General features: G+C 32.2%; 1 protein-coding gene across 2 annotated transcripts in view; it reads left to right on the top strand.

The window, feature by feature from the left end:
* Window positions 1-14,482, top strand: part of TMEM65 (transmembrane protein 65) — a 48,846-nt gene extending 34,364 nt beyond the window's left edge. Inside the window, exons 4-8 of one of the 2 annotated variants that reach the window (XM_018058546.1) lie at window positions 2,095-2,162; window positions 6,881-6,935; window positions 7,816-7,858; window positions 10,178-10,283; window positions 11,817-14,482. In XM_018058546.1, coding sequence (XP_017914035.1) covers window positions 2,095-2,162; window positions 6,881-6,935; window positions 7,816-7,858; window positions 10,178-10,283; window positions 11,817-11,918 — 374 coding nt within the window. In that variant the 3' untranslated portion in view covers window positions 11,919-14,482. The remainder of the gene's footprint in view (window positions 1-2,094; window positions 2,163-6,880; window positions 6,936-7,815; window positions 7,859-10,177; window positions 10,284-11,816) is intronic. The other variant, XM_018058547.1, reaches the window with a different exon arrangement.

The following is a 17,338-nucleotide window of genomic DNA, read 5'->3' as shown; positions in this document are numbered from 1 at the left end:
TATTGAAGTTAACTATATGGCTCTGTTATCATTCCCAGACTTCTTGAGGGCTGGAATCAACTATCTCTGTATCTCAAGTGCCCAGTGGAGTGTCCAGTACATGTTTTGTAATTTTTTGAAATTTATATTTTTCCTTTGGGTTGAAAATAAATTTTTATTTATGGGACACATTTATTTACATCTAAACATCAAAACATGATATATTTTACAGTTGCAGGTAATTATTATAGCAATGTAGCAATGCTTTGGTTTACTGACCAAATTTCTACTAAGATAACTATTAGCTTAATCTTAGTTTTGTAATCTTGACACCTAATTTTAAGATGATTATAACTCTAGTTTTAGAGATGTCATCAGATTAACCCCAAAATGCTTAGTAATTCCAAAAGTTTCATATTTTACCATATTTACTTTTCAAAGATGATTGAGAAGGTGTTTGGGAGTCTTCTCTCCAAATATATATAAGTAGTAGCTCTCTCTTCACTATAAACGTTTCATATAGTGAACTATTAGAATTTCATTATACTCCTTTGACTTACCAATTTGTAGTATTTTTTGAAATTCTGTATGTATTTTAGAAGCCGATTATTATAAAATTTTGAATGTCTGGTCATTAAGCACCTGGACCTAGGCAAAAAGTTGAAGAATTAAGACAACCCTTTACGAAGAAACCCTGTTTCATTAATGTCATTTGATTTTTTTATTATCTTTTAAAACAATATACTTTATAATTAAAAAGGTGCTGCTTTTTACCTGGGACATTCTTATGTGGTAGCAAGAACTCTGAAATGACCTAGAATATATACTATTTTCCCCCTTGCTTCTTAGTCTCTGATAGTGCTTGTGGGTAGAAATATTTCTTGTTTTACTCTTCATTAGCCTTCCCTTATTGGTGCAGAACTCACCATAGTAGTATCAAATTTTCTTAACTTCTGGATTATATTTTAATTGTACTTTCTGTGGACTTAACTGCATTAAAAGAAAAAAGATGTAAAGTCACTGAACACTAAACACATAACTAACCAATGGTTTAAGGGACTATTTTTTGATGTGGTATAAAACTGAATGCTTTGATGCCCTATTTTTAAAAAGTCCTCAGTTGAATGGATGTTGACTATACCTTGGCAGATTTATAGATTAATTAGAATAAAGTCTTAACTATCCTCAGCTTTTAATCTATTTCTCAGTCTTTCCTCAATTGTCGTAGTTTGGAATTTTCTTCCTTTCCGAGGTAGATGTCCTGAACTTAATTAACTAATGTTTGTTGAGCATCTACTATGCACTAGGCATTCTGCAATGTGCTGAAGATGCTAATAGGAAAAAAAGATGAAGCTAAATGTATTTTAAAAATAGACATTAGCTCTTCCTAGTTACATTTCTGTTTTCTCAGGTCATCCAGATTATGTACAGATTATATAGATAAGGTATGATGTGCTTTTGGTAGGAAGAGGCCAAGTTACATTTTTATTTAAATCAAATATTGTTTTTTTTAGTTTGTGAAAGCAGTCAGAGATACTGATGTGTTGAGGAAGGAAAGAGGATTTTGAATCCAGATGTCTAATAAAAATGACATAATCACATTTCCCTAACAGTGTTTAAAAAATTGTTTGATAAGTAAATGTGACCAGATAACTTCCCTGAAATTTGATTCAGGGAAGTTTGATTTTTTATTATTTCTAATATGGAGATCAATTTTATGATATCAGTCTTTAGGTCTAAGAGAGAAAAAGATTGATGTCAATAGTTATTTAACAGGTAAAATATGGTACTCATAATATGTATTTATTTATTTGTTCTGTCATTAACTGTACATAATTTGTACATGTGTATGTGTGTTGCCAGTAAGAAAACACAAAAGCCTAACACAATTAATTTTGCATGTTATATGTTTTTTATTTTGTTTTTTCCCCATTATAGCTTCTACCAAGTATATAAACACAGCAGAAGCAGAATCTTTTGGCTGTGGGGAATGGAAAGCAAATTCCAAAATTTAAATCATATCTACTTATGAGACTTTAACCATATGATCTGTTTTTGTCATTTTAAAATTATAGAAATCTTAAAATGTATTTTTCTGTTTTTGATGTTTTTCAGTATTCATCCACAATGCGATACCTTTCATAGGGTTTGGCTTTTTGGATAATGCAATTATGATTGTTGCAGTAAGTTCTTTCAACCCTTCTATTTTGAACTAATAAAGAAATGTGGTCTTAATTTTCCTAATAATTTATATATTACAGTTGTAAAGCTTTAATTAACATAATGAATAAGACTATTTTTAGCTGTATTTCATGTTAATTAGACCGTAGCTCAATTTTAAGGCATTATATCAATTAATCATCAAGACTTTTGGTAAAGCATTGACAATAATAAACAGATATTTATTGAGTCTGTATTATTCTGTTCTAGTTTCAACATTCTTATTAAAGAAAAAAGTTTGTAAAATTTTCTGATGTTCTTTAATTTTATCAGCAGTTCTTATATGTGTATGTTATTAATTAGTTCCTTGTCCAGTTTTCCCATACAAAAATATTTACAAGAGTGTTTTGATATTTAGTCTATCCATTTAACTCAAAGATGATTTAAGTTTCAATTCAGGATACTGTAAATGATAAGCCTTCAGTCTTTGTTCCATCACACTGTTAAAAATTCTCTTTTGCTGGAGTCATTTTCATTTAAGGTTGCTTCTTAAAGGTATTGTTTAATTGTAGGAATGGTCAATTGACCTTTCATACTCTTCTGTGACAGCTTTTGTCAATAGATACCAATTTTAAGTCTAGATTATAAAGTCATGATGAAAATACACGTCCATCATTAGTCCACGAGGAAAATGCAGTTCTTCTGAAGCTGCCTAGTGCTGTGTCCAATTCTCCTCACTGACTCAAAGTTTTAAAAAGTCTAAAAATTCTAAATATTGTATAGGAAACTGCTCAAAAAATTAAAAAGGGGAGTGATTTTAGGATTATTGAATATGAGGAAAAAATAGTTGAGAGATGCCAGGGTTTTTTTTTTTTATTTGTCGTCGTTTGTTTTGTTTTTTGTTTCAGTGTTTTGACGGTCACATATACTATAGGTGGGTAGAAATAGAATATTTGGTTTTAAAATAGGGATGAAAGTATAGTTTACATTGTATAGATTATAAAATTTGCTTGAAGACTGTCTAAAATTGGTTCACTCAAGAATGGTTTTCTTTGCTATATAGTCTTACTTTATGTCCAGATTGATGGGGATCAGATATCCAGAAATTCTAGCCATTCAGCTGGTTGAGGAAACACAAGGTTTACACATCAGGAAGGTATCTCGCTTGGTAAACAGTCATAGAAGATACTGTAACATGCACATAATTTGAAAGTGATAAGCACCCATTGGATGGATAATTCTTGAGCAGAGTAGTCTGGTAAGAGCATCTAAAATATAATTTCAAAATGCTAGCTTTTTGGCTGATAATGATATTTTCCTAATGCGTATATAAGAATCAAGTTGATTAATTTATATATCTGTGAGTAAAAGAAACTTTCAACCATGCCATACTACCTTTTCTGAAATAAGTAAACCTTTAGTAAGCCTTGAGTTGGTTAGATTATTTAAATTGTTAATGTAAATAAAATCTAATTTTATTTACTACTTATAGAAAAACCCGCTATGATTAAATTATAAACTGTCGTTTAAGTCTTGGTATGTTCCTGAATAGATTGGATTAAAGCTTCTTTGTGACAGTTTTACACTCAGTATTTTAATTCTACCATCTTAATAATCTTTTTATTTTTTTTTGGCCTCAGTTGAGCAAACCTTAGATATTCAAATGATGAAAGGCTATCCTAAAGGGAAGTGTTGAGATGATATACTTTGCTTAAAGAGGGAGGGCAGGGAGATTTTGAAGAGGGAGCAGAATAGGGAAACTGGGTAGTTTCTTAGATCCTGAATAAGACCTTTGCAGTATGGTCTTGGGGCTTCCCTGGTAGCTCAGCTGTTAAAGAAATCGCCTGCAGTGCAGGAGATCCCAGTTCGATTCCTGGGTCAGAAAGATCCCCTGGAGAAGGGAATGGCTACCCACTCCAATATTCTGGCTTGGAGAATTCCATGGACTGTATAGTCCATGGGGTCGCAAACAGTCGGACACAACTGAGTGACTTTCACTTTCATCAACTTTCAGTATGGTCTTACTATTTCTTTGAAATAAATATCTCTAGTAACTGATGTGCTGTACTTAGTCGCTCATTTGTGCCCAACTCTGTAACCCAATGGACTGCAGCCCGCCAGGCTCCTCTGTTCATGAGGATTCTCCAGGCAAGAATACTGGAGTGGGTTGCCATGCCCTCCTCCAGGGGATCTTCCCAACCCAGGGATTGAACCCTGGTCTCAATCAATGCAGGTAGATTCTTTACCATCTGAACCACCAGGGAAGCCCAAGAATACTGGAGTGGGTAGCCTATCCCTTCTCCACGGGGTCTTCCCAACCCAGGTATTGAACTGCAGTCTCCCACATTGCAGGCAGATTTTTTATCAGCTGAGCTACCAGGGAAGCCCCAAGAAACAGATTTCTGTGTTTAAATACAGATACAAATTAAGACGGAACAACCACACCCACATTCTAAAGTCAAATTATTGCAATGTTCCTATCTTGTGTTACTCAGGCCTGTGTCTCATTGTTAGTGTGACTGTTTTTCTAGGCCTGAGATGATTGACTCTAACTCAGTAAAATTTGTTTTTCTGGTTTATGTTGAAGTCCAGTTTCACAGACAGCACCAGTTTTTTATTTATATAGTACTGAAATAAGTGTTTAAACTACCGGCTTAAAACTGATTAAGAGTAAGAGGTGTGGCAAAATATCCTGTGATAATTGCAGAATAATTCAGAAACAGTTAAATTTTCCAGAGAGACTTTTTTAATAGACTGCTAAGACTAAAAATCTATAAATAATATAACTATAGAATCTATGAGAAGGCAAATAAGTGAACATTGTTATCTTAAGAATGTTTTTCACCTTTTTTTTTGTTAAACACTAATTGCCGTTGTAGGATAGCTTTGACTGTTTGAAGATAGTAAGTTAAGAAAACATTTTTTTAAATGTTTAATTTTTAACTGATTCTTTTTTTTTGTATCATGTCATTTGATATTTTTCCTGTTCGGTATACTCTCTTGACTGCTACCCTAATTGCGATCATGTAAACAAATTCCTATATAACTTCTTGCAGTAGATTTGACCTTTATTATTGGCTGCTGTTCATACTAAGCATTTAATTTCATAGTTTTTTTATTTTTGTGTTGTTGGATTGCTTCTTATAACTTATATTTTAGTGAGTGGTGGGGGGGGCGGAATTCTTCTTACAATTTAATTAAGATAGACTTGATTAGAATTCTAGAATAGAATTGAGGTGATGAACCAAGTACAACTTTAAGACAACTAGTACTAGGTTTATTTATAATTTCTATACCACCTGTTAACATGAAATTTGATATTATTATGGGCAAAAGGAAAAGAGTAGAGATTTTATTGCCTTCAAACCAACTTTGACTTTACATGAAGCTTTTCATGCTATTAGAAGCATCTTCAGTTTTCTTAAATTCAACCAAGTGATTAAGCATGTAAATGCTTTATAAATACATATGTTTGCAGACAGATTCATTTTAGGTAATTTCCAATGATTCATTGCTGTTAAAGATGCTGTATTTATTTTTTATACATTGTAGCTGTCGGGAACTTCTCTCCTATATTAATACTCCAGGGTTTTTTTGCATCCATGTATAAAGATATTTTTTTGTGCCTGTTTTCTTTTCCTTCAGAAATCTGTTTCTTTGCGTTCCTTTACAACCTTGTAACTTTAATGCCTGGGAAACCTTTACATTAGGCTATTTGGTCCATACTCTATAGGAATTATATTTTAAAGGAGTGGAATCAAAAGGCCTATGGGAAGGAAAATTGAGGAAGTTAAATTTAACTTCTCTTCCGTTTCGTAAATAATTGGGTAATGCAATATAACTGTATACCAGATAAGGCATCTTTTTTGTTTTTCCTCAACAAATACTGAGATTTGTAGGGTGTTTTTTTTCTCCACAAGTATCATTGATATTAAAAAAATTTTTTTAGAAATTTTCAGCCATCAGTATTTAAGAGAACTTTTGAAAAGTCCATTTTTGGCAGCATTGCGTAAGGGTTAGAACTGAACTAGCACAATAGATTCTAGAATTTCTTTTTTCTATATAGTAACCCATCAGAATCGTTTAATCTTCAGTTCCTTATCTTTAAAAGTAGAGGCGAAAATATGAGCCCTTGTTTTCTTTAGAGAAAGTCTTAAACTCTCAATAAATAAATTCAGTGGAGCTTCATTTTTGCTGTATCTCCATTGTATTAAATGCTATTGTTGCTTGTAAATGAATTATATAGTCTCATTATCTAGTGATTAAAGAGTTAAATGTTTTAAGGATAATTTTTGAAATCTGAGTTTTTGGGTCCTTAGAAACTGGTCTAGTCTTTTAAATCTTTTATAAGGTAAATACCAATAGTATATAATTATATCATTCAGAATTTAAAATTTAGGTGAGTTGGTTATCTTTGTGTTCAAAAGCGTTAAAGCACCTTTCCATAGTAGGAAAATATAAATTCTAGATTATTAATGATGAATTGTATTGCTCTGTGTGTTGCTATTTTTTAATTTTATGAAGGCTTAATTGTAATGAATAAAATATTGATGTTATTTCTGCATGAATGCATATATGTAATAAATAAGTTATTTTCTATAGTATATGCATATTTATGTATATTGTATATATAACTGCTGTAATAACATTGTTTTATCTGTTTTAATTAATGCTTTGTTATTCTTTTATAGCCACTTCGGTTTTAATTTTTAAGATTAATTTCTTTGTAATTGTTTTTCAGGGAACCCATATTGAATTGTCTATTGGAATTATTTTGGGAATTTCAACTATGGCAGGTATTTAATAATAGTAGTATTATTATTCCATTGTCTGTATATTTATGAAACATTTTAGTAGGTTAAGTATAGAAGAAGATACTTCATTTGAATGAATTTACTCACTGAGATGTCTGTCATTAATAGTTTATCTCCTTAATCCTATCCTTTAATTTTTAATTTTGTAAATGTAGTGTGCATTTTTCTGAGAAAGTTTGGGTACTTTATGTTAGTTAATGAGTAAGAATAATCTGCTATATTGACTGTGTAAAAAAATTTTTTTTCTCTCAATTCAGTGTTACCCTAAAACCTTCCTGCCCATATTCTCTATCAAGTTATTTATTTTCAAGTTGGGAAGAAAAATCAAGGAAGGAAACACAAGACCAAAAATCTGATTTGGTTCTGTCTCCTTCTTTCCCCACAAATACTACTCTACTCTTCATGATGGTGGAATTTGGGAACAATTCTGTGTTGTGTTACTATGGAACATGTGAAGTAGATGAGTAATGAAAGAGACATTTCTCTCCTTGATTTTCTTGAATGTCATAGCTGTACTTTACTCTTTAACTTTCAAGTATCCAAATTCCCTTAAATATTGTCTGAAAGTTGAACTACAGAATGTTATGCAAATTTTTTAATATTGAAACCAAAATGGAAACTGGCTGCCACATCAGGAAAAAAAACTACTAATCGATGGAGGTAGAAGACTATAATCTCAGATCTCTATTTTGAGATCTTGAAATTCAGAGCTATCAAATGAGTTACTTTGGATATAGTCATTGTAGCTTAGAAAGGTGGTAACACTTCTAGACCAGTGCTTTATTGATTACACGGTGATCTACTATAGTGATTTTTCTGACTTTTATGTAGTAATTCACTTGTCCATTTTTCATTTTTTTAGCTGCTGCTTTGGGAAACCTTGTGTCAGATTTAGCTGGCCTTGGGTAGGTTCACTTGTGCATGTGTATACTTACTCTCTATTCTCCATTCTCCTTTAATTGGGAAGGATTTTGAAAAGGGACATTTATTTTTGCATGTGTGTTTTAGAACTAAATTTTTAAAATTAATGTTTCTAAATCAGCAGCACTAAATCTTTGGTGTGCATCAAATATAGATGCCTAGCTCACATCTCAGTCTTGCAGGATTAGTGTCTCTAAGGATGGGGCCCTGACATTTGAGTTTAAGAATCTTCTCAAGCAATTCTGATATGTGTAAAAATTTTTTTTAAAACTACCGTAAGGTAAGCAGACAGAGTTGAATTTTTCATGTCCTGAAATGTTTATATGTATTTTATAAATATTTCTACAGGTGAGACAGGACTAAAAGTAAGAAACCCTGTCATTATTTCATAACCCCCGTCCTCCCACTAAGTCCAAAGATAAGAAATATGGCTCAAATGTGAGGATACTGACTGGGCATGTTTTCTAGAGAGAGGAATTTTCAAAGCGAATAATGGCCAAAGCATACATGGACTTGGCTAATTTTTGCTCTTTTTATTCCATGTGGCAAGAAGGAATGATGAAACAAACTGAGGGTGCCTACTCAGAAAAGGCCAGCTTTCTCTCTTTCTGTTTTTACATCTTCTCTTCTAAGCAGCAGATGGCCTGGGCTGCTTCCTGAGCTTGGGGAAGCCTAGGAAGTATGAATTAGACAGAGTTGGCATTAACTATTGTGATAAACATACTCTGTCTTGCTCAGTCTTTGGTTCTGTTTCTTCCTCTTTTTTTTGGTTCATTTTGATGGTAAGTTTTGAGATTTGAATTTGGATCTAGGAGCAGTCTACTTAGCCCTATAATCTAGGGAAAGGCAGCTTTATACATGATCTAACTCTGTATATTAGACATCTGCACTTGAGTATGGGGCCACAGGTACTGTTCAAAACACAATTTCTTTGTTCTGGGCCAAAGCAGAAATTTTGTAACCTGCAATTTCTGATGTAAACCTACAGTGATATTATCCCTTAAACATTCCATTTCCTAGTTTCCAACATTAAGGTTTATAATGATAATATTACAGATTTGTTGGGACTCTTCCATCTAAGAACTATTTCTCCTCTGCCTTAAAAAAATTATGTAATAAATACCACATTTTATCAATCTTAGTTGCATAGATTTTTAGAGCTTAACATATCTAATATTGGGATCCATCTTATAATTGATGGTATGCATAATTTAATTGGCAAATATTTTTCTTTCTTCCAGTTCTTAAAGTAAGATTGTACCCAATAAGCAGTTGCCACTTAGAAGATACTTGAAATTGCCCTGAAAATTATAGGCTGTTTTTCTTAGTATATCAATCTGATAAATTTTAAGAAAACTTTTTTTCTGGTGACAGTTATTAAATTATATGTTAAAGTGCTTTGCTTTGAATTTGGAGTAAATGTATTAATTGTAATTGTAAAATTTTTATATACCTTGAATTATTCTTTTTAAAGTAATGATAGAGAGTAATTACTCTTAAGTCAGTTAATTTACCTGTGTATTAAGTATGTCAATCTGGAAAATTTTAAACCAAATATATGTATATACAATAAAGATGAAAATTGTAAAAGAATGTTTACACCATTTCTGGAGTATACAGATATAAAATTATCTTTGTTGTAGTCATGAGTTTTTCATATGTGAGGACATAGGTTTTCATATGTGTCTCTTTAAAAACTTACATTCTGTCCTCTTGTATTTTTTTTAATTTATTTATTTTAATTGGAGGCTAATTACTTTACCATATTGTAATGGTTTTTGCCATACATTGACATGAATCAGCCATGGGTGTGCATGTGTTCCCCGTCCTGAACCCTCCTCCCACCTCCCTCACCATCCCATCCCTCAGGGTCATCCCAGTGCACCAGCCCTGAGCACCCTGTCTCATGCATCGAACCTGGACTGGCGATCTGTTTCACATATGATAAGATACATGTTTCAGTGCTATTCTCTCAAATCATCCCACCCTCGCCTTCTCCCACAGAGTCCAAAAGTCTGTTCTTTACATCTGTGTCTCTTTTGCTGACTCACATATAGGGTTGGATGGCATCACTGACTGAATGGACATGGGTGTAGGTGGACTCTGGGAGTTGGTGATGGACAGGGAGGCCTGGCATGCTGCAGTCCACGGGGTCGCAAAGAGTCAGACATGACTAAGCGACTGAACTGAATTAAACTGATATAGGGTCATCGTTACCATCTTTCTAAATTCCATATATATGCGTTAATATACTGTATTGGTGTTTTTCTTTCTGACTTACTTGTCCTCTTGTATTTTTAAAGACTTGCGGGCTATGTTGAAGCTTTGGCTTCCAGGTTAGGCCTATCAATTCCTGATCTCTCACCAAAGCAAGTTGACATGTGGCAAACACGTGTTAGTTCACATTTGGTGAGTACTTTGTGTGGTTTATGATAATGAATTTGGGTAGCCAGAGCAAGACACTGTATATAATTCAGTCCCTTGAGAAATTTGAGATTAAAATTGATTTGAGTGGAGTTTTTAACAAAAACTGTCCAAACCTTTGACTTTTTTTGTAGGCATACTTGAAAAAGATTTTTGAAAAAATCTTTATATGATTCAGTTACTGTTGAGGAGTATCAGTTATGTGCTGAGACTGAAGGACATAAAATGAGTAATAAACTATAGTTCTTTTTGAGGATTGTATAGGTAAAGAATCAGACATATTAAACAAATTATAATTTAGTGTGACATATTCAGTAATAGAAATGTACACTGGATATAGCAGAAGCACCAGGAGAAGAAATAACTCTCTGTGGAAAGAAATTTCTTTTAGTGGGGAGATTTCTTGGTGCATATCAGCTCTAAGGTTATTTTTAAATTATTGATGAGACATTTATTAGGTGGGAGAGAGAATTCCAAGTGTATTGATTAGCAAGTAGAAACGTATGATGATAACTAACTGGAAGTTCCTGGCGGAGAGAGGGACTGCGTCTGACTAATCTCTGTCTCCCTGGTACCTACCACAGAGTTTGGTACTTTGTAGATTCTCAATAAATGTCTATATGAAGATATAAAACTTAATTGGTAAGTATTTTAACCTTAATAGTCATCATAGGAATGCAACATTTAAAAATCATTTACAAAAATTAAATAAATTTTTCATAATATAGAAGAGATCACAGAAAAATTGTGCGTATGTAGACATATAAATATATTGCAGTGGGTATATACATATATTTGCAATTTTTTCTAAAATAGACAGCAAAGCAGTATAATTATGCACAGATATTCGTATTATTTGATTTTTAAATAAATCATTGAGGAAGAACTATACACCAAAATGTTTATTGTTCTATCACTGACAGTAGCGATGATTTTCAATGGTAAGAAGAGCTTTTACATTTATTATAGGCCCATCAGTTCAGTGGAACTTAGAAGTTTTTGTATGAAGTTTATGAAACAGTTTGAAAAAGAGTTTATTCTAACGTGTGACTGGTGGGGGGCAGGAGGAAAGCAGTAAACAAAGTTATGTTTACGTAATGATTAGACCTACATTCATAATTAGGTGTACATGGGGATAAATACTGAAAAGGAATATGTACAAAGGACAGCAAATCCAAATATGTTGAGAGTACTGGGTGAGATTTTTCGTTCCTTTCTATCTTCTGACTTTAAAATGTATGTACATTTTCAAGGTATTTTCTTTCTGAATACTTCTCTAATGTTATGGCAATTTGAAAAAAATTTTAAATTTTTTTCCTGGTTGCCTTGAACTTTACATATTATTTGTTTTAGAACCTTTTTGAACGTCATTTTTTAATTTAAGTTAGTATGATCAAAAGAAATATAGTAACAGTTGAATTATATAGTACATAGTAATTTTTATCATAGATACTTAAGCAGAGGTTCCTCTTACAGGGATAAATAACTTTGAAAAAATGTTTTCTTTTGTTTCCGTAGGGTAAAGCTGTCGGGGTGACTATTGGCTGCATTCTAGGAATGTTCCCTTTGATCTTCTTTGGAGGAGGTGAAGATGATGAAAAACTGGAAAAGAAAAATTAACTCACATAGAATACCTTTAAAAAGATGTAAACTAATGTACCTCAGTTATCAAATATGCTGTCAACAGCGTTTAGGAATTAAGACAGTAACAGTGTATAGATAATGGGATCAAATAATTCAGCATGTATTATGGAAAACACTAACTTATTGTGGCTTGGTTTTCTTAGGACATCTTTTTAAAAAAATTTTTTGTGTAAATTGGTAAAATGCTTTTTCATCAATGGCAGTCAACATTTTACCTTTTCTTTTTCTTTATATACCAAAATACCATGTAAGTATCAGTCGTTGATGTACTGTGCTAACTTGAGATTTGCCTGTTTGTTACTTACCATGTGTACACGCATGAAAGCATTTACTGTCGTCGTTGTCCCCTACAGTTACAATCCAACCTTAAAATTTTTTCCAAATTACTTAAGATGTTTAGTATCAGTTGAATATTTCTTTTTTACTCTCTTTTTGGCAACATCAATTTTGTACTGTTTCACAGTAAACATTTACAATCATATAGTTTCAGTCCTTTTTTAAAAACTCTCACATCTATTCAAAATGAACAGACTTTAAGTACTTACCACTCATTTCGATTTTCTGACCTCTTAGTCTCAAGAGCCAGAGATTAATTAGGATGAACAATTATTTTTACTACATAAGAACATATATGTTAAGAAGTGCATTATTTTGAGTTGGTTTTTATACTTTTATTTTCTCAAGTTTGAATGATTACGTAGTGATTTTTGACTCCTATGGGAAAGAAAGTCATTAGAGTGCTTTTATGGGGATTGTGGGATTTAGGTCAACTAAGAGGTTTCACATGACACTTGGAAAGTTACGAGGCTAAAAATAGTTTTTTCACAGAAGTATAAAATGGAAACTGTTAAGAAGGTCTATGGTATAACTGGTGAAGTTGAGGTGATGTTCGTAAGGTTAGTAAGTACAAATAATATTGTTTGGGAATGCTCCTCCCCTCCAAATGTTGTCCCCTTATCTAAGTTGAATTAATTTGAATCCTAATGTTATATCTTCTTTAGCAGATTTTATTTCTGGATAACTTCTTTTGAGGTGAAAAACAAATATTTTATATTTTACTTTTTGCTATATATATATAGCCTAGTAATCGAAAGATGTATGAGGAGAAATTCTTTCTCCCATTTTTCGTTCCCTTTCTTTTTTTGTGGCGTTTCAATCATATTCTAGATTGAAGTTCCTTATGTCCAGTCTTGTGTATCTGACTTAAGTGTAGCTAGAATTCACATCTATACTTGTGAGTCATAAATTTTAATTTTATGAACCTGTAAAGTTTGTTAGCATGTGATCTGTTACACATGCTAAAAAATTACTCTTAATTGTAAGAGTACTTAAATACATCACAGAGGAGGAAAACAAATTAAAATGACTATTTGGGCCACTGAAACTATTTACTTTGCTAAATAGATGAAAAAGAAGGGAAACTTAAAGATGGCTGTATTTACAGCTACCTTATTTTAAAGTTTTATTTGCACATTTACTTTGAACTCTTATTTTCAGAGGAGCTGGTTTCTCTTACAAGACAGTTTGTGATAAATTCTTTTCTGTTTACTTCAAAATTATTTTAGAGCTATCCTGTAATCATAGATTTTTGAGGGAAAAATAGATCATATGCTATAAAAATAAATATATAACATTCTTCTTATGTACAAATAATGTGACAGTCTCGTTTGATCAAATTAAAATTATAAAACTTAACATCTTAAATAGAATTGTGGTTTGTATCTTCCACATAACATCACAGACACCAATTTTTTTTTTTTTTTATTATTTCAGGTAATAAGATTAGGGTGATTATTTAAAAAAATTTTTTTTGGTGAATGTTTAAGTGCTTTTGTGCCTAACTTATATTGCCAGCCCTTTCTGTTCTCTGAAAACATATGTTTTTGTGGTGCTTAAATTTTCTTTTTATTAAGTCTTATATCCAGAAACCTTACCTATGAGTTTAGAAAGGGCTTTTGATTTTACTTTCTTCTTCATTTTTTTTCTGCTCCTGAAAGTAACACAGTCCTACAGAATCTTTTAGTTTAACTGAGCATCTGTAGAAGTATTTAAGATTTCAAAATATGGAATATATAACCTTCATATTGAAAAGTACTTTAATTTGTGGTCACAATACAATTTGCATAATTCAGGTAATTAGTTTAAAAGAATGGAGCCCTTTCATCCTTAACCTAAGGTACACATTTTTTTCTAGTATGGTGCTTTGCACAAAGTGGCTTCTGAAAAATGGTTCCCTTTAAGATAATGACTTCATATAATCATTGTTTCATGTTACTTGTCATGAAGAATGTTATTTCAGGTTGAAACTGGAATTCTTATTTCTCACATTAACTATTTCTTTATTGGGAGCAACTATAACTATGATTAAATGCAACATGAGCTGCATCAATACTGTTCATTGATATCATGTTGTCCGTGTATTATGATTTATTGACTTATTTATGCATGTAAATTGGGTGCATTTTGCTGCCACTGTATGTTAAATGGTGACCAATGTTTTTACAAAGGAATTGAACAAAGAAAAATACCTTTTAAGAAAATTTGGAATGTGGTTTTGATTTTGAAATTTGATTTTCTTTCTAATCTCAGAAAATCCTGGTTATTCTGTAGCTTAAAGGAAATAGTATAAATAAATGCAGATTTGTTTCAGGGTTCTAGCAGTGTCACTGAGACAGTAAAATGGAACTATTTACCATTTCCCTGAAGTCCACACTTGAGATACAACATTATAGATTATGAGAGCAGGATGATCCCATATTGAGATAATTTGACCTTTAATAGGATGTCAAAAAAACTTTAGATAGATTGGCATAAATTACTCTGATGGCTGTTTATTTACAGCAGAGATATCCAGGCCTTCTATATAAGAATGCATCATTTACTTTACTCCTTTTCCTCAGAAAATGAATTTTGAAGGTAATAAAAATTTATCTTTTGTATCAAAAACTTGTGCAAACCATTTTGAAGTAAAATTTCCCAGTTTAAAAATTTTATAGTTTCTTGCCATTTTAAGAGTATATTAAATGTAATATAATTATTCTACATTAATATTAAATATAATCTTTTCCTTGACCAATTGGGATCTTACCTAGGATATAGTAGTGGGTCAGTATAAGGGTCAATCACTGTAATACACTGCATTAATAGAACGAAGCAGAAAATACCACATGATCTTCTCAATTCTTGCAGAAAAGTAATTTGACAAAATATAACATCTTTTTTTGTGGAAAAAATCAGAAAATTAGGTATATATCTGGTTTTTATAGCTTTTTAATTTTCCCCCCATTTTTTGCTGCTCTCTCTTCTGGCAACTGCTCTCTCTCTCTAATTTGCTGTTTTTCAGTTGTGTGGACTTAGAAACTTGATAGTCAGTCTTACCATAAATTATTTGAGAAGTATTAGAAAATAGGCTATGGAGCCTAAGTGAGATGATGATGGCAGTGGTGATGATGATAAATATAATGTTAGTTCCCTTTCATTAAGCACTTACTGATTGCTTTGTACTATAGTATTTTACATACATTATCACACTTAATCTCTGTAATAGCAATGTTAAGTTGGTACTGTTATTATCCTTATTTCATGTTGAGCAAATGGAGACATGGAGAAGTTAGTTTGCACAGGGCATCACTATTAATAAGGGGACCAAAGTCTGACTTTGTCCAAGCATGCAGTCTGTGATTTTAACTACCTACTATGCAGTCGGGATAGCAGTTGCTTGGACTCTGTAATGTCTGTTCTCTGCTCAGTCTTCTTTTTGCCTGTATATTTATGGAGTTATTTTCTCACTTATAACTTAAGGGAATTGTACTAAAACTCTCCAAGTTCATTTAACAAATCTTTTGTTTTTAACTGTATATTATGTACTAGGAAGTGTTCAAGTCTCCGAATGAACAGCCAGAACATCCATATATCCTTAGGAAGCTTGTTCTGTAGGGGAGGAGAATACAGGAAAGCAGTTGTACCCTTAAATAAGTGGTGATAAGTTCTTTAGAAATAAATGAAACGAGAAGGATAGAAAGTATTGGTGATCATATGTAGGGGGTTATTTTTACAGAGTGGTCAGGGAGCACCTGAAAGAAGTAAGAAATAAACAATACATATATCAGGGAAGAGAAGGTATTATGCTAGGTTCCAGAAAGTTGATGTTTAGAGAATCTCTACTATATGAAATATTTTCATATTTCACTTTGGAATGCATCATACGATTTTTTTCTTTATGCTACTACTGCTAAGTCGCTTCAGTCGTGTCCGACTCTGTGTGACTGCATAGACGGCAGCCCACCAGGCTCCCCCATCCCTGGGATTCTCCAGGCAAGAACACTGGAGTGGGTTGCCATTTCCTTTCTCTTCTTTTTTCCATTTCCTTCTTTATATTTTTTTAAAATTGAAGTGTAGTTGTATACAAACTATGTTAGTTTCAGATGTGTAGCACAGTGAGTTATATATACATATTTATGTGTGTATATATATGAGTTATATATACATATTTATATGAGTTATATATACATATTTATATGTATATATTTTTTCAGATTCTCTCCCCTTACAGTTAATTATAAAATATTGAGTATAGTTCCCATGCTGTACAATAGGTCCTTGTTGGTTATTTATTTTATATATAGTGGTCTGTTTATGTTAACGTCAAATTCCTAATGTATCCCTTTCTGTTCTCTTTCTGCTTTGGTAACCGTAGTTTGTTTTCTGTGTCTGTGGGTCTATTTAAGTTCATTTGTGTCTTTTTCTTTAGATTACACATATCAGTAATATTATATGATATTTGTCTTTCTCTGTTTAATTCACTTAGTATGATAGTCTCTAGGTCCATCCATGTTACTGCGAATGGCATTATTTCACTCTTTTTATGACTGAATAATATTCCATTGTATATGTGTGGCACATCTTCTTCATCTGTTCACCTCTTGATGGACATTTAGGCTGCTTCCGTGTCTTGGTATTGTAAATAGTGCTGCAGTGAACATTGGGGTGTGCGTGTAAATTTTCATAATTGATTTTCTCCAGATACATGCCCAGGAGTTGGATTGCGTGTAAAAAATTTCCTTGTTTTGCAGTATTCATGTTTTCAGAATTAAGCCTGAATATTAATATTTAAGTATTAAGATTAATACTCCCTGCATATTTACTGACAACAGTAAAGGGAAATGACTTGGAAGCATGGGGAAGCTACCTTGGGACTCATAAAGCAGGGGGTGACCAGTCTATCAGCAAATGATTTAGGGTTTATTATGTGCTCATAATGAAACCTTGTAATATTTTTTACCAAGGTAGTAAATGCTATTGGTGTATGAGTTTTAACACTGAAATAAGTTTTTTTCCTCCAACTTTTAGGATTGAAGTAGGAATTAAAGCAGGAACTTGCAACATTTTAACATTGA

This window comes from Capra hircus, chromosome 14 (assembly GCF_001704415.2).
Source record: "Capra hircus breed San Clemente chromosome 14, ASM170441v1, whole genome shotgun sequence".
Classification (NCBI taxonomy): Eukaryota; Metazoa; Chordata; class Mammalia; order Artiodactyla; family Bovidae; genus Capra; species Capra hircus.
This window is presented reverse-complemented; position numbering and strand designations above follow the sequence as displayed.